Source organism: Prionailurus viverrinus, chromosome B3 (assembly GCF_022837055.1).
Source record: "Prionailurus viverrinus isolate Anna chromosome B3, UM_Priviv_1.0, whole genome shotgun sequence".
NCBI lineage: Eukaryota > Metazoa > Chordata > Mammalia > Carnivora > Felidae > Prionailurus > Prionailurus viverrinus.
The window spans coordinates 57,132,563-57,158,576 of record NC_062566.1 but is presented as its reverse complement, the minus strand read 5'-3'; the positions used below and the strand labels follow the sequence as shown (position 1 = coordinate 57,158,576).

Below are 26,014 nucleotides of genomic sequence, written 5' to 3'. Positions count from 1 at the left end.
ACTGCTTCTGTGATCTGGATGGCTGGAACATAGCTGTTTGATGTTTTTTCTTTTTGTTTTTGTTTGTTTTATCCTGGGTTGTATGGTTTTAATATGTGTTTACCTCCTTCTGTGAGGACCAGCAGCCATGCCACATCCCGGAAAGCTTGACAAACAGAAACTGACCTCCATGGTCTTCATGTTTGATTGATAACACTGACCTCTGAAATCCCAAGTGTATCCCCTTAGTAAGGGAGGACTGGGTCAGAGGGGAAGCTCCTAATGGGCCCTGCCAGGCTAACCACCTCCTCTCCTGGCGCTCACTCACTCTGTGCATGGGGTGCCTGGTGCTTGGCCATCTGGGTTGTAAACCTGAGGAAGGTGCCCAGAACGTCTGGCAGCTGTGGGCTTCTCTTAGTGCAGGGTCACTCTTTGTAGTTAGGTCAGGAGAGCCAGAGAGAGTGGTGTGGAGAGCTCTGAAAGAGTCTGCTTTTAACTGGTGTCTCTGTCCTTTCACTTAGGTGGCTGAGATCACGGGTGTTGTGGAAACCGCCAAGGTCTACCAGCTTGGTGGCACCAGAACAAACAAAGGGCTACAGCTACGGTAGGGGAGGTGCGGCGGTGGCAGCCTCAGCACAGGCACTGCCTGTTGGAGCTGTTGTTCTCTCCCAGTGTGACGTTTCTTGTTACAGTAAATTTCTGTTGTGCCCAGTGGGGACTTAGAGGGGAAACTTATATTCTGCCTTTGCCTGTAGGGAAAGGTAGGGTGTCTCCCTCTCACAGGGGAGATCCGGGACAAGACGTGGTGGGACATAGAGAAGGAAAATGTCAAGCTCCCCTCATCCCAGAGCCCTGCAGGCATTTCCTTGGTGACCGTGGTCAGGAGGCTTGCTTCTATTTCTGGCTGTCACTAACCTCATCTTCTGACAAGCCACCTTTCAGGACTTCGTTTCTCTTAAGTAACGTATTTACTGAGTGCTTGCTATCCGCCACTGTTCTGGGCATCAGGATAGAGGCAGAAACAAAGTAAAAACATGAAAATCCCTGCCCTCTTAGAGCCTGAAAATTCTAGAGACCCTATATGAAAAGGAATAGAAGTATTTTGCCAGGATCACTGAAAATAACAGATAATAGACCCAGGTGTAGCATGGCCTAATTTGGTCTCTGTGGTCTCCATTCTCTTCTCCTGGCACTGTCATCTTTCTTGGTCTTCTTGAAAAGGGCCAGTTGGGGGGCACCTGAGCAGCTCAGTCGGTTAAGTATCGGACTTCAGCTGAGGTCATGATCTTAGAGTTTGTGAGTTCGAGCCCCGTGTCGGTCTCTGTGCTGTCAGCTCAGAGCCTGGAGCCTACTTCAGATTCTGTGTCTCCCTCTCTCTCTGCCTCTCTCCCACTCTCACTCTGTCTCTCTCTCAAAAAAAAATAAGTAAACATTAAAAAAAAATTTTTTTTAAAGCAGTTTCTTTCTAAGGAATGGAATTTCCTTGTCATTCAAATATCTACATAGTATTTCATATTCTCGCTGCCAGTTGATTGTAACATTTTATTATAAATGGACTTTTGAAGCACTAGCCAAGTCGTTTTGTTGTTGTTGTTTTTTTCCAGTGGTAGCTGTGATTCTTTATCCTGGCTGCCCATTAAACAGCCTGGGAGGTATTGTTTGTTTAATTTCATTGCCTGGTTCCTACTCCCAGAGATTCTGATTCACTTGAGCTAGAGTGATGCTTTGGCATTAGAGTTTTTAGATCTTCCTAGATGATTAGATGATTGGAATTTCTAGATCTTCCTAGATGATTCTAAAGGGCAGATAGGATTGAGAACCACAGAGATAGGTGGTTCACAGTCTGGTAGGGTTGTTTTGCTGGTACTGCAGTTAACATACCCATTCTTGGAGATGCTTTCTCTTTTTTATGTAGGCATGGCAATGACCAACGAGTGTTCCGCCTAGAGTTTGTCTCAAACCAGGAATTCACTGAAAGTGAATTCATGAAGTGGAAAGAGGCGGTAAGTGGATAGATAGCACCTACCAATTTTTCATGAAGACCCTGAGAAAGTCTCTAAAATCCCTTAATAAGCTTTTATCATGTTTTGGTCTAGATGTTCTCTGCTGGCATGCAGTTGCCCACTCTAGATGAAATCAATAAGAAGGAATTGTCTATTAAAGAAGCTCTTAATTATAAATTCAATGATCAGGACATTGAAGAGGTAAGAAACCTGGTACCCCAGAGATTGGAGGTTCATTAAGAACCAGTGTTAGAGAAGATCATGACTTTCTTTTCTTTCCCTATATCTTGATATGTTTAACTCTGCATAAGGATTGCATAAGGATGAGAGAATATTGATATTACTACTTTATTTATAATTCATTAAGATTTTCTCTGTACGCTCTCATTTGAAATCCTAGAGTAAAGACGTGTATTTAGAGTTCAAGGATCTGTATTCTGCTAGGCTTGGTCCTTCATGAGTTTCCTTTCTCCAAAACATTTTGGTAAAATTCTTTGATCTCTGTTCTCTTGGACAGTGGCTAGCCTTACAGTACCAGGTCCCTGGGCTGCTGCTGTTTATTGGTGCATGTTCCTTCAGACTGTCCCAGAAGAATCTCCGTGACCCTGGAAGCAGCATAGTATCCCTTGGAATGAACTCGCTTTCTCTCTCTGGGGCATGACACTGCTGTAGGAAGAGCAGCCCCCTCTTAACTAGCTGCTTGCCTCCAAAATGGGCTCATTTAGCCTGTCTACAAAACTAGTTTAGGAATACCTCACTGCTGGTATCTCCTCTCTGGTACAGATTGTAAAAGAGAAAGAAAGGTTCAGGAAAGCTCCACCCAACTATGCTATGAAGAAGACTCAGCTGCTAAAGGAAAAGGTGAGGACTTGCATTTGAACCTCTTTCCTCATCCTGAAATGTGTAGAAATCAGACTTGTTCATCCTCTGCTAAGTTAGTGGTGGCAGGATTGGGGGAAATGCTGGGCTCCAGCATAAGCAACACAGGGCTTTCCAGGCAGTGAGGCAGCATCCCTTGGCCATTTTCCTTTCTATAAATTGAAATTGATTGTGTCCGTTCTGTTCCCCTTACTTCTAGAAAGTCCCTTTAGTTTCGTGTGTAATAAGACAGAACCCAGGGTAATATCAGCACTAGGTCTGAACAAATGATACTGCCAAACCCAGCTGAGGTGGGTGGCTTTCCATTCTTCACATCACGATGGGGTGAGCCTTGTTAGGGTGAGTCAGCCCCATGGGGCCTGGGTTCCAAGGTTAATGTTAGATATCGCTGCAACCAGGGGCCCAGAGCCAGATAGCTATATGACAAGGTGTTACTACTGTAATAAGAATTATACCTTGCATTTGTAAAGTTTGTTTTCAGCGTTCTTTCATATCTCCTGTCATTTGTTCACTGCGTGAGATGTCTTGCCTGTGCTGAAAGTAAGGGGATACTTGTTACAGAGCCAGTCATAGCCAAAAACTCACACTTCTCTCTTGTGCAGGCCATGGCTGAGGACCTGGGGGATCAGGACAAGGCCAAACAAATCCAAGACCAGCTGAATGAGCTAGAGGAACGGGCAGAGGCCCTGGACCGCCAGCGGACCAAGAACATATCTGCCATCAGGTGTGTTACAGATCTGTTTTGGTTGGGCTCCTATCCAGGACCCACAGACCTTGCCACAGTTATCAGGTGAGCCCGTCGTGGCCTTGCACATGCTGTGCTTGCACTGGCTGGATGAGGCTCCGGGGTCAGGGGTCAGGGCTCAGTGGTTCCCTCCCTCCTTCCCCAACCGACTGACTCACCCTTTTACTCACCCACAGTTACATCAACCAGCGGAACCGGGAGTGGAACATCGTAGAGTCTGAGAAGGCCCTTGTGGTGAGTAAACAACTTTATTTGGATCACTGAAGACCATTTTAATTAATAAAATGATATGAAATCTTCTATACATCTTGCTCCAGTTAATTTTTTTAATTATTGAAGTAACACGTACTCTTCACATCCACGTGTTTGTGGGCACACATAGACCCATAAGACGTATTGATTTATAGTGAAAAGCAGCAGTCTTCTGCCCTTCTTATCCCTCCCCATCCCATAGATTCTGCTCCACAGGTGTTCGTCTTTCTCGGTTTCCAGTTTTGTTCTTTTGTTGTTGCTCCCATATCTGGTCTGGTGTTCTTGAAGAGAAGAGGATGATACATGACTTTGACTCTTTTAAGCTCTTGCAAAGACTATTACGTATGTGTAAGCTAGGATAAGTGAAGGCGGGGAAAGAGACGCAGTTCTGTAACGCATGCTCTCTGTTTCAGGCTGAAAGTCACAACATGAAAAACCAACAGATGGATCCCTTTACCAGGCGGCAGTGCAAACCTACCATCGTTTCTAATGTGAGTGCCTAAAGAGGACGTTTTTAGTCAGGACCTAGATTCTAGGACATAAAATGAATTCCATTAGGAGATTAATAAGGAAGTTAAAAATAATGTTGTCTTAGTGGGATTTGCTTGCCTCAAACTCTTGGGTCTGGCTATCTCTTTTTTTTTTTTTTTTTTTTATCTTGCTATAGGACATATAGGTAGTGAAAACCTGGCATGGATTTGTAGAAACGTCTGGACTAACCCCTCCTTTGGCAGGGTGGGTTTACCAATGTGGCAGACGCTAGGAATGTGTGGGCTGGGCCACCTAGGGCCAGGCTGGCCTGGGCTGGGCTTCAAAGCTTTTAATTGCCTCTTTTTTGCTGCCTTGAGGAAAACCCCACTGAGCTGCTGATGGGTCCACTGTGGTGCTTGTGATGTTAGTGGTGGTCGGCGGTAGGACTGTGTGAGCGTTAAATCTCTAAAATAACTTGATTTTCTCTCTCAGTCCAGAGACCCGGCTGTTCAAGCTGCCATATTGGCCCAGTTGAATGCAAAATACGGTTCTGGAGTGTTACCAGATGCTCCAAAGGAAATGAGCAAGGCAAGTGCAGCACTGTCCTGTGGCCTAGACGCTTGGCTTCATTGGGGCGATCTCTCCCACCTGGAGGAACATAGCCTTTCACTTGCATCCCTTTCCCCGTCCTGATTGTTTACAAATGTAATAAACAGCTACTGAATTATAGCCAGACAACCTAAGTGCTAAACCCAACACCACTACTTAACTAAAGCCTTGATTACAGCTTTAGGCAACTGACATCTAGCCCTCTGAGCCACATTTTCTCCTATGTAAAATGGGGATAATACTCTATATCCTGCTGCTCCGCAGGGTACTAGGAGGAACTGATGACACGTAAGCATCAGACCGTTGCAAAGGTGAAAGCTCTTTGAAAACTGAATGTCAGGGGCACCTGGATGGCTCAGTTGGTTAAGCGTCCAAGTCTTGGTTTCGGCTCAGATCATGATGTAATGGTTCATGAGTTCAAGCCCTGAGTTGGGCTCCAGGCTCATAGTGTGGAGCCTGCTTGGGATTCTTTCTCTCCCTCTCTCTCTCTGCCCCCCTCACACTGGCTCGCTCTCTCAAAATAAATAAACTTTAAAGAAATTTAAAAAAAAAAGAAAACTAGAATGTTAAGTAGAGAAACTGCCAATTTAGAAGCAGATTTTTGCCTAAGTTAGGTCTTTTCCTGTGGAGTCCACACTGTCCCAGGAATTCCTGAAACCTTGGGTCAGAAAGTAACTTATTGTCTTAAGCCCACCCTTTCTGCCCCACACCACAGACATGAGCCTTCCCTCTCCTCTTTCAGGCTTCAGAAAAGAAACCACCTTAATGGCCTCTCCTGTCCTCCCTCTGAGGGAAGGAATCAGAAAAGGGCCTTAGCTTTTTTTTTTTTTTTTACTATTAGTGACCGCTGCTGCTTGAAGTCCTCTTGTATTTATGCTTTTATAGTTAGTTTTTCTCTTCACATTGCAGGGTCAGGGAAAAGATAAAGATTTGAATTCTAAGTCAGCCAGTGACCTCTCAGAAGATTTGTTCAAAGTACATGATTTCGATGTGAAGATTGATTTACAAGTTCCCAGCTCAGGTAGGTACAGGTGGGGGGAGTGGTGATGGCTGAGGACCAGATGGCAACATGGCTCTCTCAGTCAGTGGGGAGGCCTGATTTTAGGGAAGAAGTGCAGGTGTCTGCTCATCATTATTTATAGAGGCCAGAGTAAGTGGGGCTGTGGGCATGTTTTGAGAGGGAGCAGGGACAGTCAACCCGACTGGAAGGAGTGAAGCAGGAGACTCAAAGGACTTCGTAGGCGCCTCAGATGCCAATTTGCTCTTCTTTCCCACAGAGTCAAAGGCTTTGGCCATCACCTCCAAGGCTCCACCAGCCAAAGATGGGGCTCCAAGGAGATCTCTAAACTTGGAAGACTACAAAAAACGGCGAGGGCTTATTTGAGCGCACCCAGCCTGCTGCTTCTGACCCTGCATGCCCCATCACAGTGTCCCACCTTTCCTCTTTTCCTTTGATTTGCCCTCTTTGGGCTGGAGCAGCAGTAGAACTGGGAAGAGACTCTAAACTGCCAGTCATCTGTAATATAAACCATTTGCTGTATAGACCTCCCTTGTCTGCACCATCTCCCACCAACCCCCCAGGCCTCTCACCCAGTGTGGGCCTGGGCTCTCTTGGGTTTTATCCATGTCTTTAGATTTGTGTTTGCCTTTTTTTTTTTTTAAAAAAAAAAAAAAAAAAAAACCAGCACAGTTCATTGGCCACTCTGCACACATTCAGTATTAGCGTGGAGCTGGGATTCTTGCTGTAGCCCCTGGGGGCGACAGCAGCAGCACTGGGCGGCCGCCTCCGCGGGCTGCCTTGGACCCAACCATTGAACATTTGGCTCCGGACACTTGTGGAGGGAGTGGGGACTGGGCACCTGCAGCCCTCCTCCCTCTCTCCTCATCTTTCTCTTCTTCCCATCTCTGCAGAAGAGAGGTTTTCAAATCCAATTTAGTTTCCAAAAAGTGTACATTTGTGGGGAGGGAGGGGGGGATGTTTGAGAGAGAGAGAGAGAGTGTGTGTGTGTGTGTGTGTGTACGTACGTACGTGTGTGTTTGTGTGTGTCTGTAAGTGCGTGGATTTTTTTATCATTTTTTTAAAATGCAGTACTCTTTGTATCGGTCTGTCATGGGTCTATAGCTGTTTCAGATTTTTTTCAGCTGTACATGAGCATCTGAAACTGCAAGAAAGAAACTCATTAAATGTGATTCTTCTTACTAAACAGGCCTGACTGCTGTAGCTGTGTAACATACCCTCCCCCACATCCTCTCCCCGCCCCCCACCTCCCCCACCTCAGAGAAAACACCCCAGTTTGCCCCCTGCCCTGTAGGCTGTGTCCTGGCAGGTGGGAGGGAAGCCCACGGCCAGGTAGCAGAGAAGGCAGTGCAGGTGTCTTGCTCAACCCATGGGTACAGCCTACAGCTTCTCGGCTGAACATAGAGTGTCTTTTTCCCACCCCATGTTCTTGTCTCTTCCTAGTGATTCTGTTTTGCTCTTTCGGAAAGAATAATGTTTTGTTTTTTAAGAGAAAGTATTCAACGTGAATGTGGAGAGAACGAACACAAAAAGATTTAGGTTGCAAATGTTACAAGCATGTGCAGTTTTGTGTGTGTGTATACATATATATATGGTAAGCATATATATTGTTGTGCAGCTAGGGTGAGGCCAGCAAAGAAGTGTGTATGTCTTTATGAAATGTTTGAAAAGAGATAAGCTGACTGCTTGATAATCATTCTCAGGTGTAAAGCTCCAAGTGTAAATAAAAGTGGCATTTAACAAATCTTTTCAGAACAAAGTACAGCTGACTATATATACCAAGAACTAAGCTAAAGAAACAGCTGAGAGCTGCTGAGTCCCACAAGAGGGAGAGGAATTTAGAAGCTCTGCTTTGTACTTCATCACCCTACTTTTCTGTAAGGAAGTGGGATGATGGGAAATCATGGACTTACGTTGTATTTAAACATACAAAATGAACTTGGTGACTCTTCTGGGTTTAGTAGAGCCTCGGTGTTGCTTTAACTTAGTTTACACTTTTTTTATTTTAAAAAAAACAGCAATGGATGGTTTTTTAAAAGTATTGTGACTGTAAAATTGGTAAACTGTGACTGTAACATAGCTCTGTGGTAGCTGTGATGCAGTTCGCTTGGGCTAAGGTGGGCAATGGACTCATTAAAATCATATATACTTGAATAGTCCATTGACCGAAACCCTTTATAGACTGTTGTGTAAATGTGGAATCACAGACTGCTAAACATTGCCCAGACTCCAGCAGAGCCCTGGAAGCTGCTGGGACCTCTCCTATCATGACAAACCTGGACTGTTTTTTCTTTCTGGTTTTAAAAGACATGAAATTATAGAATCCATATAATTTGCTGGAGTCATTCTGATCCACCATGTAGATCTGTATTTAGTATCATTTGGATTTGGAGAAGTGTCGATTACATTATGGCTGTGTAATAAAATTTTTATTAAAACTGCATCACACTGTAGCCACTTTGCCACTACCTCCCCACACACAGCTGCCAAAAGTTTCGTTCTGAGATGCCAAAACACAGCGAGGAGAGAAGCCAACCAACTTATCACCTGAGTCGTCTCCTTGGTGATTGGAATCAGGACTGAGAATTTGTCTCCAATCTCCACTGAGGCAGGGCCTCTGAACCAAGATCTTGACCGGGCAGAAGATGTTGGCTTTATCACACACCCCTCCTCCACAGCCCCCACACCCCCACCCCCAGCTGGGCTTCTTGGCTGTTCACTTGAGGTATTTCTTACGCTGGGGAGTTGCTGCCATGGCTCCCTACTCCACACCTCCCCCACTCCATGTGGTTTCAGTGTTGAAGGGTGCGGCACCTAAGGCTGTTTAACACATTTTTCACTTCCTTCCAAGAGGCAAAAAGGCCAATGTCCATATGCCTGGCTCATGATGTATAGGTCTGTTTGTCTGTCTTGCTTCTGACAGGTGCAGGGAAAGTCTGCCTGCAACTTCCCTTCAGAAAGAATGCTTTTGTTCTGTTTCTGTGAAGTCCCGAGCTGTCACTCAAACTGTACAGATAATTGTAAATAAACTTTACACCCTGTTTTAACAAGGGGATCGGAATTAATCCAAGGATTGCATCCTCAGTGGCAACTCTCAAAGTCATGTTTTCAAAGTCCAAGAAAGCCTCTCTTTTGCTTGGTTTCCCTCCTTCCCCTTCTCTTAGCCTAACACCCCCCAAAAGTGAAAGTGACTGCTTTCAACTCTTTAGCAACCTGGTTACCCAGAAGCTTCTCTAGTATGGTAGTTGTCTACAGCCAGGGAGCCCTCCACTTGGCCTGGTTTACTTCCTATCTTGGAAGATACCAGCAACCTTTAACAGAACTAGGTAGGGCCCTGATAACACTGCCTAGCCCTAGTGAGAGGCTGGTGCTTCCAAGCTTTCAGTTGGCCTTTGCTACGCTGTCTCCTGCCTATCATGAGTGTGCAGAGGGAACCCAGGGACTGGTGACCATGGAGAAAATACTGATAGTCTTTCATCGATTCCCCCAAGCTAGGGAGATCTGGAACGCCTCCACTCCCTCATTCGCTGAGGATGTGTCTCAAAACTTTCTGGCCATGCTTTAGGAAGCAAAATCCTGGATCATCTATTTCCCTTTATAGATGGGAAGGTGTGAGGTGACAATGGTAGGATCCCAGTCCAAGCCTGCCTCTGGTACTGGGAGAGGTGGGTCCCAGTACCCACCTGGAGAGGGCTCGCCCAGCAGCTGTGCCCAATGAGGTTTTCTCCCAATTCATCAACACTCCCACTACCTGAGTGCTGGCAGCAGTGGGCTGGCTAGGCCCTAGAGAGCAGGGATTCTGGGCAGAAAACAGCCCTGCGTCTCCCAGGATGCAGTGCCTTGGGGCAGGCATACCTGAGAGCAGAAAGGAAGCTGCCATAGACAGAGAGATGTGGAAGGGCAAGAGGTGCAGGGTCAGTCAACTTCATCTTCTGGCCTTGGTGTGGGCAGCTTTCCTTGGGTAATCCTGGGTGGCAGTGTCCAGCACCTCTTGGGAACTAGGAAACCATCAACCTCCAGCATGGAGTTTTTGCGTGACTTCACTGACCACTGAGGGCCTCTGAGCTCCCTTGAGGAGGAAAGTGTTGGGGGGCTGGAGGGAACAGCAGCACTAAAAGAGGGCCAAGGGGTAGCCTGCCTTCTCTGCAGGGTTCCCCAGGCCAGCCCCAGTCCTGGCTGAGCAGAACCTGGAGCTGGAGTTTCTTGGCTCTGCGTGGGGGCTCAGCTACTGCAGCATAGGCACATCTAGGGATTCCAGACGGTGCTCTGGACCCAAAGGAGAGCCAGGAGCCACAGGACACTGCAGGCTCAGTACAGGGTTCATATCCCTGCTCTGCCACTTACTACCTAGGCCTGAGCTAGTTAACTCCTCTGAGCCACAAATCTCCCATCTTTACAACGTAACATCTGTCAGAGTGGTCTTAAAGATTAAGTGTACCTTTCCCCAGAAGGGGTTCAATAATGCTGTTGTTAGAGCAGAGGCCACTGTTCTTGGGAGGAGAGACTTCAGGGGCAGAGTGGCGGGGGCAGGGGGTTGGGATAGAGTGGGCAGTGAGTTGAGAGACAAGGTGGAAGCTGTAGGAAACCAGGCAGAGTGGGGGGCAGCGGAGCCTCCAGAAGCTGAAGCACTTAGTTCAGGAACTCCTGGCAGCAACCACCTCCAGGGTCAAGAAATTCTGCTTTCAGGTTGAGATTACGAGCGTGGGCACTGGAGCGGGTCTGGGGAAAGTCCAGGGAAGCAGAGCTGCTTTTTGGCCTGCCCTTGCTGCTTATGTTCTCTCCAGAATGGACAGTCTGAAAGTGGCTCAGAAGACTCCCACCTCACCACCACCCCAGCAATCTCAAAGATTGTGAGGCTTGACCTACTCACCACCACCAAGAGTAATTAAAACATACAAGCAGTACCAAACTGGAAAATATGTGTAAAGATGACTAAGAAAATGTTCTGATCTTTCCCACAAGGACTATCTCGATGCCTTCTTTAAAATATCAAAGGAATTTTTTTTCTTTTTCAGCTGTCAGTGACCCTGGTTTGAAAAGTGCATGCAGAACAGACACATGAAAAGATGCTCAACATTGCTCATCGCATCATCAGGGAAATACAAATCAAAATCACATTGAGATACCTCACACTGGTCCTAGTGGCTAAAATTAACAACTCAGGAAGCAACAGATGTTGGCAAGGGTGTGGAGAAAGGGGAACCCTCTTGCACTTTGGTGGGAATGCAAACTGGTGCAGCCCTTCTGGAAAACAGTGTAGAGGTTCCTCAAAAAAAAAAAAAATTAAAAATAGAACTACGCTACAGCCCAGCAATAGCACTACTAGAAATTTATCCAAAGGATACAAGAGTGCTGATTCATATGGGCACAAGTATCCCAAAGTTTATAGCAGCGCTATCAACAATAGCCACATTATGGAAAGAGCCCAAATGTCCATCAACTGATGAATGGATAAAGAAGATGTGGTATGTATATATACATACATACACACAATGGAATACTACCCCTGATGAAAAAGAATGAGATCTTGCCATTTGCAACAATGTGGATAGAACTGAAGTGTATTTTGTTAAGTGAAATAAGTCAGAGAAAGACAGATACATGTTTCCACTCATATGTGGAATTTGAGAAACTTAACTGAAGACCATAGGGGAAGGGAAGGAAAAATAAGTTAACAGAGAGGGAGGCAAACCATAAGATGCTCAAATACAGAGAATAAACTGAGGGTTGATGGGTGGAAGAGGTTGGGGGGAGGCTAGGAAAATGGGTGATGGGCATTGAGGAGGGCACTTGTTGGGATGAGCACTGGGTGTTGTATGTAAGTGATGAATCACAGGAATCTATTCCCGAAGCCAAGACTACACTGTATACACTGTATGTTAGTTAACTTGACAATAAACTATTAAAAAAGAAAAAAAAAAGTGTAGGCGGAGACCAGGTCTTGCTCAGCCACAGACACATTCACCTCTAACCTGGAATGCACTGCTCTATCTCCACTGATTTTCCTTGGAGAACACCTCCTCACCCTACAGAGCTCAGCCGAAAGGTCACCTCCTCCTGGAAGCCTTCCTTGATCTCCCCTCCCAATCTGGTTTGGGAGCACCTTCTACTGGCTCTCCCTAGAGCAGCACTCACCAGGTAATGTAGGGCAGCACTCACCAGGTAATAATTTATGAGTCCCCACCCTGAGCCTGTTAGCTACTTGGGTCTGCCGCATATCCGCAGCACCCAGCGCCACCTGGCACTTAGGAAACGCCCAGTAAATGTGGTGGAGGGAAGGGGGGCAAGCGGATGTCCAGCGGAGCCGACGCGTTCTGGGGCATTCGGTCCCACCTGTCCCTCCCATCCTGTTCCCGGACCGCAGCGCCCAGTCCTTTGGGGTCGACCAAAGGCAGCGAGAAACGCGGCTGCGGCAGGTAGGCCCGTTCACCCCAGGGCTAGTGTGCCGCCCAGCCCGGACGAGCCAACACCCTTGACTTGGGCTCGCCCACTGGGGCCGGCTGCCCGCACGTGCGCGCGCACCTCCAGCCGTGGACGCCAGCAGGATGCGCTTCCCGGCGACATCCCGGATTTGGGAGCGGGGCCTCGGTTTTCAACACCCGCGTCTTGGGGCCTGCGCGCGACTTCCCGGTGGCTCTTTTTGTCCGGCCACCGGATGCCTTATGGAGTCGGCCGCCTAGCACCAGGGGTGGAAGTCAGGCTGCAGAGAGGTCACCAATGGAATTAGGGGAGGCACCCACGCCCTCGGGCACAAGATTCAGGGAGGTGTCCTGGGGGGGGGACCTCGGGGACAGAGGCCGACCGACAGGCACCCATAGCATTCTCAGAGCAGTTCCTTCCCAGGCAGCCGCATCCCTGACCTCATATGCTCTCGGTCCCCTCTGCCTCCACTAGGCCGCGGGAGAGATCCTGTGGGTTCTGAGTTATGAAGAGAGGGAGGAGGGAGAACCACAGGAACACAGGCTCCTGGGAGGGATGGGAAACCTTGTTTCTGAAGTGTGTCAGGAGAGAAAATGTTCTTATTGCGCATACACAGGCGCGGTGACACATTTTGTTTGTTTTAAACCAGAGTGATTCAGATGGTGAAGGGTCAGCAAAGGCTGCTGGATCCCCAGCCCTGCTAAACTAGCCTAGCTCGAAATCCCAGAATATTCCCATCAGGTCTATCCATAATGAGGTCAGAGATTGCATGGGGAAGGAAGAGAAACCTTCTCAAAGAAAAGGGTCTGGGGCTGTCAGGTGAAAACAGCCATTCACTTCTCTTCCCAGGAGGAAGGAGACCTCCAATTCTAACCCCACCCTCAAGTTGCCATTGGCCCTGGCTTTGGCCAGCCCTCCAGCGCCCTCTCTAGTTTGTTCTGGGCAGAGATGGGCCCCAGACTGACCAGGATGGGGAATGGTTGGGATGCATGGAGCCTCTGAAAGGGCAAGGTCTTAGTGACAGCCCCTTGGAAAAAGAGCCATGTAGCACCCTGGGGCCTGTTTTCTGATGGGTCCTTTCTGGTTTCCTTTCTCCAGAAGACAATGTAAAATGATACACCACCATTCCATATAATGAAGGGAGGTCATTATAGGAACTACTCCTTGTATCCTTTTCACCTAGCACAGTGCCTGGTTTGAGGAAACTGCTCAAGGGAAGTTTGTTTTCACTGTGAATCAATGAATGGATCACAGGTATTGTCACAAAATATTGGAATCTTGGGGTCAGGAAGTCCCTTGGAGGACACCAGGTCTCACAGAGCACATCTAGGAGTTGTTGACCAGAATAAGAACCTGTATCACTTGGTCCAGAGGAAGATTTGCCACCACCCTGCCCCCAACACACAGACACACACATGCACACACTATAGAGGCTCTGCTTTCTCCGGGGAAGCTTTCAAGGTCCCTCAAAGCAAAGGCAGTGCTCTGTCCTTTCTCCCTCAGGTGAAAGGGCCTGCCTGTGGCTCTTGGGAAGAAGAAATTAGTCCTGTGCCTGGCAGGGAATGGTGAGCAGTGACTTTACTCCTGCCCCTCAGGGTGGGGAGAGAGGGGCAGAGCTAAATAAGGCAGGTTGGGGAATGAAACCAAGCCTCCAGAAAACCCTCACCTCACACACCCTATTTTCCAGGCCTCCCCCTTTCCCAGCTTTGTGCCCACTGTCTTTACTGCCTAGGAGGGATGTAGCTCCCAGGCCTGATAAATCCCGAAAGCCATGGAGAGGAGTGAAGACTCAGACACTCTAGAGAGAAGGCCTCAAGGGTACAGGAGGATCCCTGAACTGAGATGCCACAGAAGAAGAGAGATCAGTTTTCTCGTCAGACACATAGCTGGCTTTGTGAATAAGGCAGAGAGACGCACATGGCCTATCTCAGATTAGCCACCTCATGTCCATCAAAACCTTGCAACATTCCTCTATGCCCCCGTTTCCCATTTTTGCAACACACAAGAGGCCTTTCCTCCATGTATATAGTAGTCTGATTTTCTCCACAGCACTCTACGGGTAGCCATCTACTCACAGTTTCAAGAACTGTGGAAACTGAGGCACAAACAACATGATTCCAGGATTTGAAAGGTCATTCCTGGCTCAACTAAGACAACATGAGAGCCCCCTGACCTTGTCCCACTGCTATATCGGGACCCCTGGCTCTGCCCCAGTATGTGCCCCTATGCTTTCTGCCTGTAGTAGGTGGAGGCAGACTCTGCCTTCCTCGGATAAGGAACTAGAGACTGAACTATAAGATGCTAATAAAAGAAAGTATGCACGGCACAGGAATAGAAGTCAGTGGATCTAGCCAAGACTCTCTGGCTTTTCCACCAACTAGCTGTGTGGCCTTGTGCAAAGACTGTAACCTCCTGGGTTGAGCCATTTAACTCCTTTGTTACTTCTCCTGTGTTTTGAGGAGAACAGGATGCACCTAAAGGTCCTTCCCACTCTAAAAGTCTATGAAATTGGGGCCCCTGAGTGGCTCAGTTGGTTAAGCAGCTGCTGACTCTCGGTCATGATCTCATTGTTTGTGAGGTCAAGCCCTGCATTGGGCTTCGTGCTAACAGCAGGGAGCCTGCTTGGGATTCTCTCTCTTCCTCTCTCTCTGCTCCCTCCTCTCTCTAAATAAACAAACATTTTCTAAAAAGTCTATGAAATTAGCTCTCATTTCAATACCCATTCCCAAGTTTGTCCTTACCTTTCCACTTGGAAAATATGGCAAAGAGCTCTTCTTTGGTTTCTGGGCTTAGGACAAGTGCCTAATAGAAGAAGAAAAAGAATTGCCCTTGAGTTTTCTCTTGGCAGTCAGCTCCTGGCTTGCTTGTGCTTCCAACATTGTCGTTTATATATATATATATATATATATATATATATATATATATATATATATCACAAACATTAACAGGTGCACAGTGCATGTTCCCTCCTCTCATTTCCCTCCCACCTTTTCAGTTCTGGCGAGTCCTTGTTGACTCTCCCCATCCCGGGTTTGCCCCCAGCCTGCCCCTACCCTGAGGGCAGTACCAGTCCCACCAGAGACCAAGGTAGCCCCGAAAGAGGGAAGTGAGTGCAGGAGACATGGCTTTTGAGCCATCAAGCTCTAGAGTACACCCTTCACACACACCCAGGCTCCTCTAGATCTCTGTGCCCACAGAAAGTAGCCATGTGATTTCCCAGGTTCTCTGAATAGTCAAACTCCTGTATTTCCTTCTTTCTCTCCTTCCCCTCCACTCATCCTTCCACACTTTTACTTTCTTCATCAATTCCCCCAGGACCTTCTCCTTTTTGCTCTGCTGAAGCTTCCCATTCTCTCTCTGTGAACCCTCCTTTTGTCTCCTCCTGGCCATCCTTGAATCTAGCTGAAGGGAGATGAGGGGAAGGAGAGCTTCTTTTGGCCTTCATCAGCATCAGAGGCAATCCTTCTGGGGCATCCTGCCCCACAGGGTCCCCAACAATCCTGAGGCACGAGGCACCTGAGGAGGGATCCTCCCCGGTGGCATTTTGGGGGAAGACAAGAAATGCTGTGAAATACAAACTCTACTTAAAGCAGTCCCGCAGTTCAGCCGACCACTAACTTGTGAAGTGGCCAAATACTGCACCACGATGCCACGGATGAGCCAGCGTCATGGCTCTCTTACCCTGTCACAGCCACAACTCTGGGTCAGGTGAGGTTTCCCTAAATTTACAAAGGGAAGAGACGTCAAAGATCACATCTAGAGTGTGATGAACCTGAGACTGGCTCTTCCTACCACCCACACTAAAACTATTCTCATATTGTATAGATTTTACATCTTTCATTTTATTTTATTCTCCTAGCAATTCTGTGAGGTAGACGACAACCCTGCAGAAAAGAATCAACAGTTCAAGGAGGTGAAATGACTTGCTTAGGATCACACAGCAGACTCCACGCTCCGAATTCCACAGAAAAAGGAGTCAGAAGGGCACAGCCCCTGCCAGCCAGTAGCCAAGGGATGCTGCCCAGGACTGCGCCAGGACTCGCCGCGAGATTCAGGCCCCGCCCCCCTGACCTTGTTCTCTGCCGGCTGAGAAGTGGGGAGCTTGGGGGGGAAGAAGCCTCAGGTCTTGCCCAGGACAGAGTCCCCACTTGGGCGCACGCCCTGGGGTGAGGCTTCCCCAGGAAGCTGATGGCCTTGCATTCCATGCTGAAGGAAAGCCCGGAGACCAGGAATCCTTGGCCCAGGATGGATCGTGGAAAGGAGCCGGAGGGACTGGGTAGGAGAGCGAGAGCAGGACCAGCTCCAAGGCAGTAGGGCCCGGGGCCGGAGCGACCCCTCCGGTCTCTTCGAGAGCGGGGACAGAGAGGCTGCGAAGGCCAGGCCCTGACTTTGTGTCCACGAGGTCTGAGCTTCCCGGTCACCTGGAGGAGCAACAGGGAGCCCTTGGAGGCCCGCGCTTTCTCTGAAAGTGAAAGGAGTGGGCGGGGGGCGCGGCCGAGGCGGGGCCCAGGCGGGCAGCCGCGCAGGCTCCGCCTCGGGGCAGTCTCGCGCCGGGGGCGCTGAGCGTCTCCAGTCCTCGCTGCGCCGCGGGCTGGTGGGCTTCGCTGAGGCTCGCGTGCGGGGAAATGACCCTGCCCGGGGGCCCGACGAGCATGGCGCGGCCGGGGGGCGCGGGGCCCTGCAGCCCGGGGTTGGAGCGGGCTCCGCGCCGGAGTGTTGGGGAGCTGCGCCTGCTCTTCGAGGCGCGCTGCGCGGCGGTCGCTGCCGCCGCCGCCGCAGGGGAGCCCCGGGCCCGCGGGGCCAAAAGGCGTGGGGGACAGGTCCCGAACGGGCTTCCGCGGGCTCCCCCTGCCCCGGTGATCCCGCAGCTGACTGTGACAGCTGAGGAGCCGGACGTACCCCCGACCAGCCCGGGGCCACCGGAGCCGGAGGGTGGCTGGCTCCCGGCGGTGGGCTCCTCACACCTGCAGCAGCCGCGCCGCCTCTCCACCTCGTCGCTCTCCTCTACTGGCTCCTCGTCGCTGCCCGAGGACTCAGAGGACGATCTGCTGAGCGACAGCGAAAGCCGGAGCCGCGGCAACGTGCAGCTGGAAGCCAGCGAGGACGTGGGTCAGGTATGGGCCGCGGGGGCGGGGCCAGCGCGGGGCGCGGGGGCTGCGTGCGGCGGACCCAGCTCTGAGCTGGCTGAGCGCCGACTTCTGCGCTAAGCTCCCTCCGCCTGGGGTCCTGTTTAGCAGGAGCATGGGGTTCTCAAGGACGCGCTGGGCTGACCTCCCTCCTTGGCAGTTTTCACCCGGCTTCCACCTGCGGGTCGCTGCCCGGGCCCTGGGGCGTCTAAGAAAGAGAGGGAGGAGGAGTCTGCGACCGGTCGCGAGCACCGGGTAGGGCGGAGGTGGAGATCGTGACTTGCTGGCTGCGAAGTGGGGCTGAGGGATCGGAGGGGCTTGGTCTTGCCCCGCGAACTCTCTAAGAGAGAGGGGTGAAGGAGTCTCCCTCTCTCCCCACCCCCTCTCCCGCACGGCGGCCCCACCCCCCGCCGTTGCCACGGTTTCCCTCTCCTGAGTGGGAGTGGAGAGGCGCTCCAGGCTCTGCTCGGGAACCGCCGCCGTCTGCTCCCGGCGCCCGCACAAGATGTGGACGCAGAAAAGGGAGGGGCTTGGGGCTGGGGGCTCCGGTAGGGAGTGGGACGCAGCCCTCCCCGGGTTTCCTGCTCCTAAGGAAAGCCGGGAGGAGGTAAACTGAGGCTGAAAAGCGGGATCCGCCTGCTAGTCCCTACTCCGGTAACCTGGCTGTTCCGGTGCCAGGTTTGACCCTCAGATAACCCCGGCCAGGGTGCAGCGAAGTCATTCCCATGCCTGCCCCTCAGGGGTGTGCGGCGCCCGGGATAGCCATCTTGACCCCCTCGTTTTAACCAAGGCCAAATACTTTAAATACCCGCGGTCAACGCGAAGGAGTTGCTCTAGATCCACGTTATGCAAGTGTCCCTGGAGTGGAGGGAGAGGCGAAGGGCGTCCCGCAGGCTCTGGTGGTTCCGAGCCTGCCCAGAAGGGCGGTGAGAGCGGCGGACACTGGGCGCGGTGGGGAGAGCCCTGAGGCGCGGCCTCTGCCTGCTGAACCCGGGCTTCGCCGCTCGTTCGGACTGGATGAGGTGGAGGAGACCCTGTAACGACTTGCAGTGGATCTGTGAATCAGTTACCCGCTGAGACTTACATTCTCCAGAAGGCAGCGTGGTTTGTAAGGTACAAGAGGGAAAAGTCTCATAGAGCAGGAACACACAAACGCGCACACACGCACACACACGAACACACCCCGCCGCAGTCAGGTGTAGGGTGCGGGGAGTCCCTCTCTCCTCCGCGGATGAAAAGGATACCCCTCCCTGATCCGTGATCATTCCTAGTACAACCCTGGCTCACAGAGGGATGCGGGTGCCATCGAGGAATCTCCAAAGCCGTGGAATGTGGGGCAGTGAGAGGACTCCTTTCCCACCTCCTCCGAAATCCGGAGCAGTAGTTCTGGGGGCACCGTTCCCCGGGTCAGATCTCTGACAGCTGAGAGGCGGGATCAGGAGAAAGGACGCCAGGAGGGAAGCCCCCCCCCCCCCCCCCCCCCCGCCCTCCGCCCCCGTTTCCCTCTTCCGCCTACAGTCGGAGGAGGGCCCGGGGCCCAATCCTGCCTGCAACATAGGCACGCCGCCTGGGGTCAAGACTCCGAAGACCAGCTGCAGCTGTGCCCTAGGCGTCTTCGGCTGGCCTCTCCCTCGCCGAGCTTCGCCTTCTATCGGCGCAGCCAGGAGCTGGAGCAGATGGCCGCTGCGGGCCCTTACAGCTCCAAGGCTGCGTCTCCCAGGCCTTCCCAACCCCCAGCCCGCCGGGGCCTCCCCGAAGGCAAACAGCCACGGCGGCGGCAGATAAGCCAGTAGGTGTTGACAGAGGCTGCCTGCGCCCGCGTGGAAGGGCCAGGCGCGGACTTTGCCTCACGGCCGGTCGGGGAGCGGCACGGAGTGCCCGCCTAGGCTGCCTTCAGGGCTTCCCCAGTCAGGAAGCTGAGGCCATCGGTTGGCTGACGGTGAAGGATGCGCCGGGAGAAGGGTCCTGCAGCAGAGCTCGGGAGCTCCCAGCTTGCCAGGCCCTGACACTAGGGCATGGGTAGATAATGGTATAGCTGGAAGCAAGAGGCAGCCCTGAAAGTCTCCACTTTGCCTCTGCCTGACAGATCTTTCCCCAGCTCCTAGGAGCACCACATAGCCTGCCCATAGCCTGGAGCTGGGCTCCCAGCAGGGTACTAACCTGGGACTGGGCAGCCTGCCTCCTTCCTGGGGCCTTTCTTCTGGAAGAGGGAAAAGTCACGGGCAGAGAAACCCAGACAGATCAGGAGAGGAGTTGGGGGCCTATCCCCAAGAGCAGCCAGCATGACTGTCCTCTTAGGCCTTGCCTGCCTCTTAAAACAATTTTGGGGTGTTGCTGTAGGGAGGGTATCTGGCTCCTGTTCATTTGGTTCTCCTCTTTCAGTGCTCTAGGATGGGTAAAGAGACCTTGATGCCATCCTGTCCTGGACCCAGAACTCCCACACTTCACTTTTCACTAATTATAGAGCAGAATTTAGGTTAACAGACTTCCTTTTTAAAAAGCAAATGCCCCTGGGAGGGTGAAGTCGTGGGTCACTTATACCTTAGTGCAAATCATTTTATAAATTTAAACTGATTGCTCCCACCACCACCACCACTACCACCACCACCACCACCACCACCACCACCACCACCACCACCACAGGGAATGCTGGTTTGATAGGGCAATGGGAACATGAGGAGGGGGTTGGGCTGGCAGAGTGCTTCAGCCCAAGACTGAATGGCTGGAGGTAGGGAGCCAGAGCCAGAGTCAGGAAGAATGGGGATGAGTATCTGGTGTGCTGTAAGAAGCAGGAGTCCTCAGGGCTTCCAAATGGAGCTTGGACAAAGGAGGGTCTGAGGCTAATGTCCAGCCAAACCCTTCCCAGAGAGAGATGGTCCCTGTCTAGCCCCAGGGGTGAGGATCAGAAGGTGCCCCTGTGACTTCCTCAAAGACTCTTTCACATAATCAGCTCTCCTGGTTTTTTTTGCCCCAAGATGCCCAGGCAGCCTCTGGGTGTGAGTTGGTTTCCCAGACTTCTATGGAGGGTAGGCTGGGCCCAAGGTTGGGGCTTTGGCCCTGTTTCCAGCTAGAAATAACAAATCTGCTTTTTGATATCCATATAATAAAAGCCTTACCTGCTCAAAAATATCTTCCTTGCTGTTGTTCATGTGCCAAAATTCCCGCCCACCCACTAAAGAATGACTCTTCAGGAGCCTTTTTGAATACATGCATTTTTATCTGCATTATGTTCCCTGGAGGAGGCAGCTCCCTAAGATGGATGGTGGTGAGTTCATTGATACTTGCATAGACTCCTTCCGTGTTTGACCATATCCTTCACTGGCAGGGGAGCTAAATTCTGTCCTACCAACCTCAGGAAGTGGCTGGGAGGGTTCAGATGAAACCCCCTTGTAACCTGCATGGCTGGAACCAGCCTTAGTTGCTGCTACTCTTGGCTGATATGATCCTCACAAAATTGGAGGAGAATAGGTGATGACCCCATTTTACCTCAGCTTGGAAGCAAATCAGTGCTGTGTTATCATGCATCAATCAAGTGACAGTAGCCCGGGACTGCAGGCACTAAATCTTCTACTGGGCCCATCTCCCACCTTCCATCCCCACTCACTGCTCCCACAAAATCCCAGAAGAAGGGATGGTGTGGTTCTCCCATCTCACCTAACCCAGGGCTGGCTCCCTCTTCCCCTGGGGTGGCTACAGAACTAGATATACCCTCCAAGTCCATTCTGGCCCCACTGTCCCCAAGCTTCTGTCAGTAGGCCCCTAAAGCTGCCTGAAACCATACCATTAAACCCATTCCTTTGGATGAAAACAGAGATGTCCAGCCAACAGAGAGGAGTTTGCAGGCAGATCTCAGTGTTTCCCCAGAGAGCAGACAGATTGCTTCATCTTACACAAAGCTCTTTCTCATGCAGGGTCCCATTTGACCCCCCAAAGGGAATTGGGGTGGTAGAATGGATTTTGGAAACTGATGGGGTAATTGGGACATGGGGGAGGAGGTTGGGCTGGTAGAGAACTTCAGCCAGAAGCCGGGAGGCTGGAGGCAGGGAGTGAGGGGATGTTAACTCCTCTGAGCCTTGATTTCCTTCTGTAAAATGGCAATAATGCTACCACCCCATGCTCTTGCTTTGCATGTGAATGATTTGAAAATCATGAGTGGGAGAAGGGGGTATAGGACGGTGCCACTGAATACACATGGCGCATACATCTTCCTGGAATTTTACTTGAAGATTTGGAGGTGGGAGAGTTTTATAATAAAACTTGGATTTATTATGCAGCAGAATGCAAACCTTGCATGTATTTAAAGAGTAAAAAAAGGAGTTTTGAAAGAGATGTCATGTTTCTAGTGGGCTGCTTCTGGCTACACCCCCAGATCCCTGGGGGTTGGACACGTGATCACACCCTAGTGTGCCATGTAGGGACTTCAGTAGGAAAGTAGGAGCAGTGCTTTCTGATGGAAGATGAGAAGCGCCTGGCAGGCAGTAGGCGGTCAGTAAATGGTGGCTCGTGTTATGGCAGCAGCTCTATCCTCCCAGAGGAAACAGGCTCACACAGATGAAATCCTCACTTTGGTTCACTCAGCTAAAAAGTGACAGAACGCCTGATTCCAGTGCCCTGTCACTAACCCCTATCTCCTCCCCATGGGAAAGCAGCAGACTTCCCCTGTTTAGGCCAAGTTCTCCCTCTCCCTCTTGGAACTCTCTCTCTGATCAGGGAGGCTGTATTTCTGTGTTCCAGCCCTATAACTCCTGCAACACATATGCAACTCCTCTGAGGCAAGTACCCCTATGAGGAGGCAGCAGACACACAGTTTGGATGAGCAAACCTGTGTACTTTAGAGGGTGGACACAGGGTTGATGAGTTTTGGGTGGGAAAAGGAAAGGTCCAGAGTATGAGCTGCTCTCTGAATTGGGTGGAGGCCAGAAGCCATGGTCATGAGGCAAGAAGCACACCAAAATCTACATTTCCTTCCCGGTTTCATCTAAAATGATAGGCTCTCAGCTCTGCATCCTATTTTCAAGGCTCAGGTTTCTGGGTCTAGATCAAGACCAAGGATGCCCCGAGCCTTGCCAACTGGTGAGGAGTGAAAAGGCATCAGGAATAGCAAGAGGGTCTCAGGGAGCCCTAAGCCATTCTTTTCCCAGGCCCTGCCAGGCTAGCCTCTCTGTCCTGGGCCTTTGCAAAAGTTTGTTTCCATGTTTGTCTCCCTAAATGAGAGTAGCCAATGGTCCAAAGTGAACGAAACAAGAATCCAAATTTGTCCAGTTTCTGCTTCATGCCAAGGAATGGGGCTGGGGAGGATGGAGCCTGTCACACTCAAGCCTCATTTACTACTCATAACAACCCAGGGAGAGTGATTATTTCCCCATTTTACAGATGAAGAAACTGACACTCAGAGGCCTGTTTCTCAGGCCCCAGAATCTCCTGAGGCAATGTTAGAAATGCAAATTTTTGGCTCCACCCAGACCTACTTAGAATTTCCCCCTGGGGCAGTCCTGAGCGGCTGCATTTTTTAACCGGGGTGACCATCAGGTGATGTTCAAGCTCAGGAAAGTTCTAAATCCTTGACAGAGCACTTTAGTAACCTGCCCACACAGCTCAGAGCAGCAGGAGTGGGGTGCAAACCTGAGCCCTTTGGCATTAAATTCAAGGCTGTTTTCAGCACAGTCCATAAGCTGGATATCTGCCATCACCCTGTGCCCATCTCAGTGTCCTCCACATAGGCTCACAATAAACTTTCCTTGAGTGACTGAGTGACTGAGTGACTGAGTGAGTGACTGAGTGAGTGAGTGAACCGTGGGGCCCTAGCTACTTGCGGTGGGTTGGGGCAGGAGACCCTATTCCAAAGGAGGGCGGGCTTAAGCACTGCTGAGACGACAACGTGCACGCTGGACCGTGTCGCTTTCAGAAAAGCCACTGGCAGAAGATTCGGACCATGGTGAATCTGCCCGTCATGAGCCCTTTCAAGAGGCGCTATGCCTGGGTGCAGCTGGCTGGACACACGGGTGAGCACAAGGCAGGCGCCGGTGAGGTGGGTGGGTGTCTGGAGTAGGAAGGGACCAGGCAGCGCTAACTGGTGCCAGTCTGCAGGGAGTTTCAAGGCGGCTGGCACCAGCGGGCTGATCCTGAAGCGCAGCTCAGAGCCGGAGCGCTACTGCCTGGCGCGGCTCATGGCGGACGCGCTGCGCGGCTGCGTGCCCGCCTTCCACGGCGTGGTGGAGCGCGACGGCGAGAGCTACTTGCAGTTACAGGACCTGCTCGACGGCTTCGATGGGCCCTGCGTACTTGACTGCAAGATGGGCGTCAGGTACACGTGTCATGCCTGGCTGGGCGCGCACTCAGGGAGGGGATGAGCGCTCTACCGGGTGCCCAAAGCCGCGCTGGACCGGGTTCAGGTGTGCGCCGTCTTACGCCCCGCCGCTGCCCGCGCCTCCGCAGGACTTACCTGGAAGAGGAGCTGACCAAAGCCCGCGAGCGGCCTAAGCTGCGGAAGGACATGTACAAGAAGATGCTGGCGGTAGACCCGGCGGCTCCTACCGAGGAGGAGCACGCGCAGCGCGCGGTCACCAAGCCACGCTACATGCAGTGGCGAGAAGGCATCAGTTCCAGCACCACACTGGGCTTCCGCATCGAAGGCATCAAGGTGGGCCAATCCCGCTTCGCTTTGCAGAGCTCTGTCCCTCCCTCAGCCCTAACCCCGCCGTGCGGTATCTGCCCTGTTGTTGACCCCCACCACGAGGCACCCTCTAGCGGCCTTTCTGCCCTCCCTGCAACTAACGTCCTGGGAGGTATTGCTGCTGCTCTAGTCTGATCCTCTCCCCTTGAGCTGAGGAGAGACACGGGGACCCTGACCCTTCCTGTCCCATCTCCTTCAGAAAGCTGATGGCTCCTGCAGCACCGACTTCAAGACGACGCGAAGCCGGGAGCAGGTGATTCGTGTCTTCGAGGAGTTTGTGCAAGGGGATGCGGAAGTGCTGGTGAGCGCCGGATCCTAGAACCCCGGGGTGTCGGGGAAACCTGAAAACGAGCGGTGCCCCTAGGTCATCCGGTTTAGCTCCCTTGCCGTGACCCGCTCCCCCCCCCCCATCGTAGCATTTATCCCACCTGGGGGGGGCCTGTGTCTTCCTCACCACGGTATTTGCCAAGCCAAGTATGCTTCGTGGCCCCTAATATTAGCAGAGGCTCAATTAGTGTTTAATTAATTTGCCTTCCTTTCCTACCCTGTTCTCTCCAGAGGAGGTATCTGAACCGCCTGCAGCAGATCCGGGACACCCTGGAGGTCTCTGAGTTCTTTAGGAGGCACGAGGTAAGAGGGGTAGGCTCAGGTGCGGGAGCTGTGGCCTGTGAGGGCTACAGCAGGATTAGGATGGGGGGCTTCTCCAGGAAAGGGCCGTGGCCTGACCATGTGGGGCTCGACAGGTGATCGGCAGTTCGCTGCTCTTCGTGCACGATCACTGCCATCGCGCCGGTGTGTGGCTCATTGACTTCGGCAAGACCACGCCCCTCCCCGACGGCCAGACCCTGGACCACCGGCGGCCCTGGGAGGAGGGCAACCGCGAGGACGGCTATTTGCTGGGGCTGGACAATCTCATTAGCATCCTGGCCAGCCTGGCTGAGAGATGAGGCTGGGCCCTGGTTCTGACAGATGGACCTGCGGCCGTGTCCACACCATGCATGCAGCCAGAGACTGAAACCCTGCGGTGCCGGGAGGTTCACACAGTTCTGAAGGCCAAGTGCCAACCACCATGGGACGCACTGCACGAGCAGGGGGCTGTCTCCCATACAAGCCCCAGAGTTCCCAGAACCAATGGCACTAATTAACCCAGGGAGGGGGGGTAGGGAGGCTGGCTGGGACAATGGCCTCCTTCCTCAGCCCGGCTCTCTTGAGGGGGCTGCATATCTCTCTAAAGAGGTCAGATAATGAATTTTATTTCGCAGACACTAGATCTATTGGTCTAACCTCCCACACTACAATGGACAGCCTTTGCCAATAAAACTCAAAGACACCAGCTTTGGTGACTCAGGCCTCATCCCATCCCTCCTCTGGTCCCTTTCTTACTTCCCTAGCATCCTTCATGTCTAGGCAGATCACTGGAGGGTATGAGAAGAGCTCTTTATTAGAGGCATTTGTAGGGTTGAGGGCTGCCCAGATGAAAGACATTTATGGGTTGGGGAGGGAAGGGTAATCCAGAGAAGGCTTCCTGAGGGAGGCGATTTCAACCTCTGGTCCCAAAGATCAAAGGCTAGGAGTGTCCAAGCTCTTCTCCAGGAAGCCTGGGCTGGTTTCCAGGATGGGGAGTCCACTGGTGCCTGGCCAGCTCTGAGACAGGCCCAGACACGCAGTACAGACTGCAGGGGACAGAGGCTACGGGAATAACAAGCTACCTAGAAGCCTGAGGAAGAGTGCAGGGAGGAACCATTGCTACGGGCACTGCCTGAGTCCTCACTTCAGGGCCCCTTGGGGCCCAAGAGCCATAGGGGGGATTCCAAAGGTTCCGAGGTTGGAGGTCCCTGG

General features: G+C 51.6%; 2 protein-coding genes and 1 long non-coding RNA gene across 5 annotated transcripts in view; 2 read left to right on the top strand and 1 right to left on the bottom strand.

Annotated features, from left to right (window-relative positions):
- Positions 1–8,399, top strand: part of RTF1 (RTF1 homolog, Paf1/RNA polymerase II complex component) — a 51,604-nt gene extending 43,205 nt beyond the window's left edge. Inside the window, exons 9-18 of the mRNA XM_047861841.1 lie at positions 501–583; positions 1,895–1,982; positions 2,076–2,183; positions 2,766–2,843; positions 3,464–3,585; positions 3,783–3,840; positions 4,272–4,349; positions 4,822–4,917; positions 5,848–5,959; positions 6,216–8,399. Of these exons, the coding sequence (XP_047717797.1) occupies positions 501–583; positions 1,895–1,982; positions 2,076–2,183; positions 2,766–2,843; positions 3,464–3,585; positions 3,783–3,840; positions 4,272–4,349; positions 4,822–4,917; positions 5,848–5,959; positions 6,216–6,322 (930 nt within the window). The 3' untranslated portion in view covers positions 6,323–8,399. The remainder of the gene's footprint in view (positions 1–500; positions 584–1,894; positions 1,983–2,075; positions 2,184–2,765; positions 2,844–3,463; positions 3,586–3,782; positions 3,841–4,271; positions 4,350–4,821; positions 4,918–5,847; positions 5,960–6,215) is intronic.
- Positions 3,851–24,101, bottom strand: LOC125167565 (uncharacterized). 3 transcript variants are annotated; one of them, XR_007152835.1, is made up of 5 exons: positions 23,945–24,101; positions 18,311–18,545; positions 15,695–17,710; positions 15,118–15,178; positions 3,851–4,139 (listed from the first exon to the last, which is right to left on the bottom strand). It is a non-coding gene; the product is annotated as an uncharacterized LOC125167565 (long non-coding RNA). The 3 variants fall into 3 exon arrangements; XR_007152834.1 differs by lacking the exon at positions 23,945–24,101 and having other exon boundaries at positions 15,695–16,797; positions 17,276–17,710; positions 18,311–18,952; XR_007152833.1 differs by lacking the exon at positions 23,945–24,101 and having other exon boundaries at positions 18,311–18,952.
- On the top strand, positions 17,002–25,508 carry ITPKA (inositol-trisphosphate 3-kinase A). The gene is made up of 7 exons (XM_047861842.1): positions 17,002–17,490; positions 23,408–23,504; positions 23,590–23,806; positions 23,938–24,142; positions 24,375–24,476; positions 24,734–24,805; positions 24,919–25,508. The coding sequence occupies exons 1-7, from the start codon at positions 17,002–17,004 to the stop codon at positions 25,120–25,122; spliced, it is 1,386 nt and encodes a 461-aa protein (XP_047717798.1). The 3' UTR covers positions 25,123–25,508.
- Positions 25,509–26,014: the final 506 nt, after the last annotated feature.

Coding starts and splice junctions, on each gene's coding strand:
- ITPKA (XM_047861842.1), top strand. CDS start 17,002: ATGACCCTGCCCGGGGGCCCGACGAGCATGGCGCGGCCGGGGGGCGCG. Junction 23,807..23,937: donor GACTGCAAGATGGGCGTCAG/GTACACGTGTCA, acceptor GCGCCTCCGCAG/GACTTACCTGGAAGAGGAGC. Junction 24,477..24,733: donor AAGGGGATGCGGAAGTGCTG/GTGAGCGCCGGA, acceptor TGTTCTCTCCAG/AGGAGGTATCTGAACCGCCT.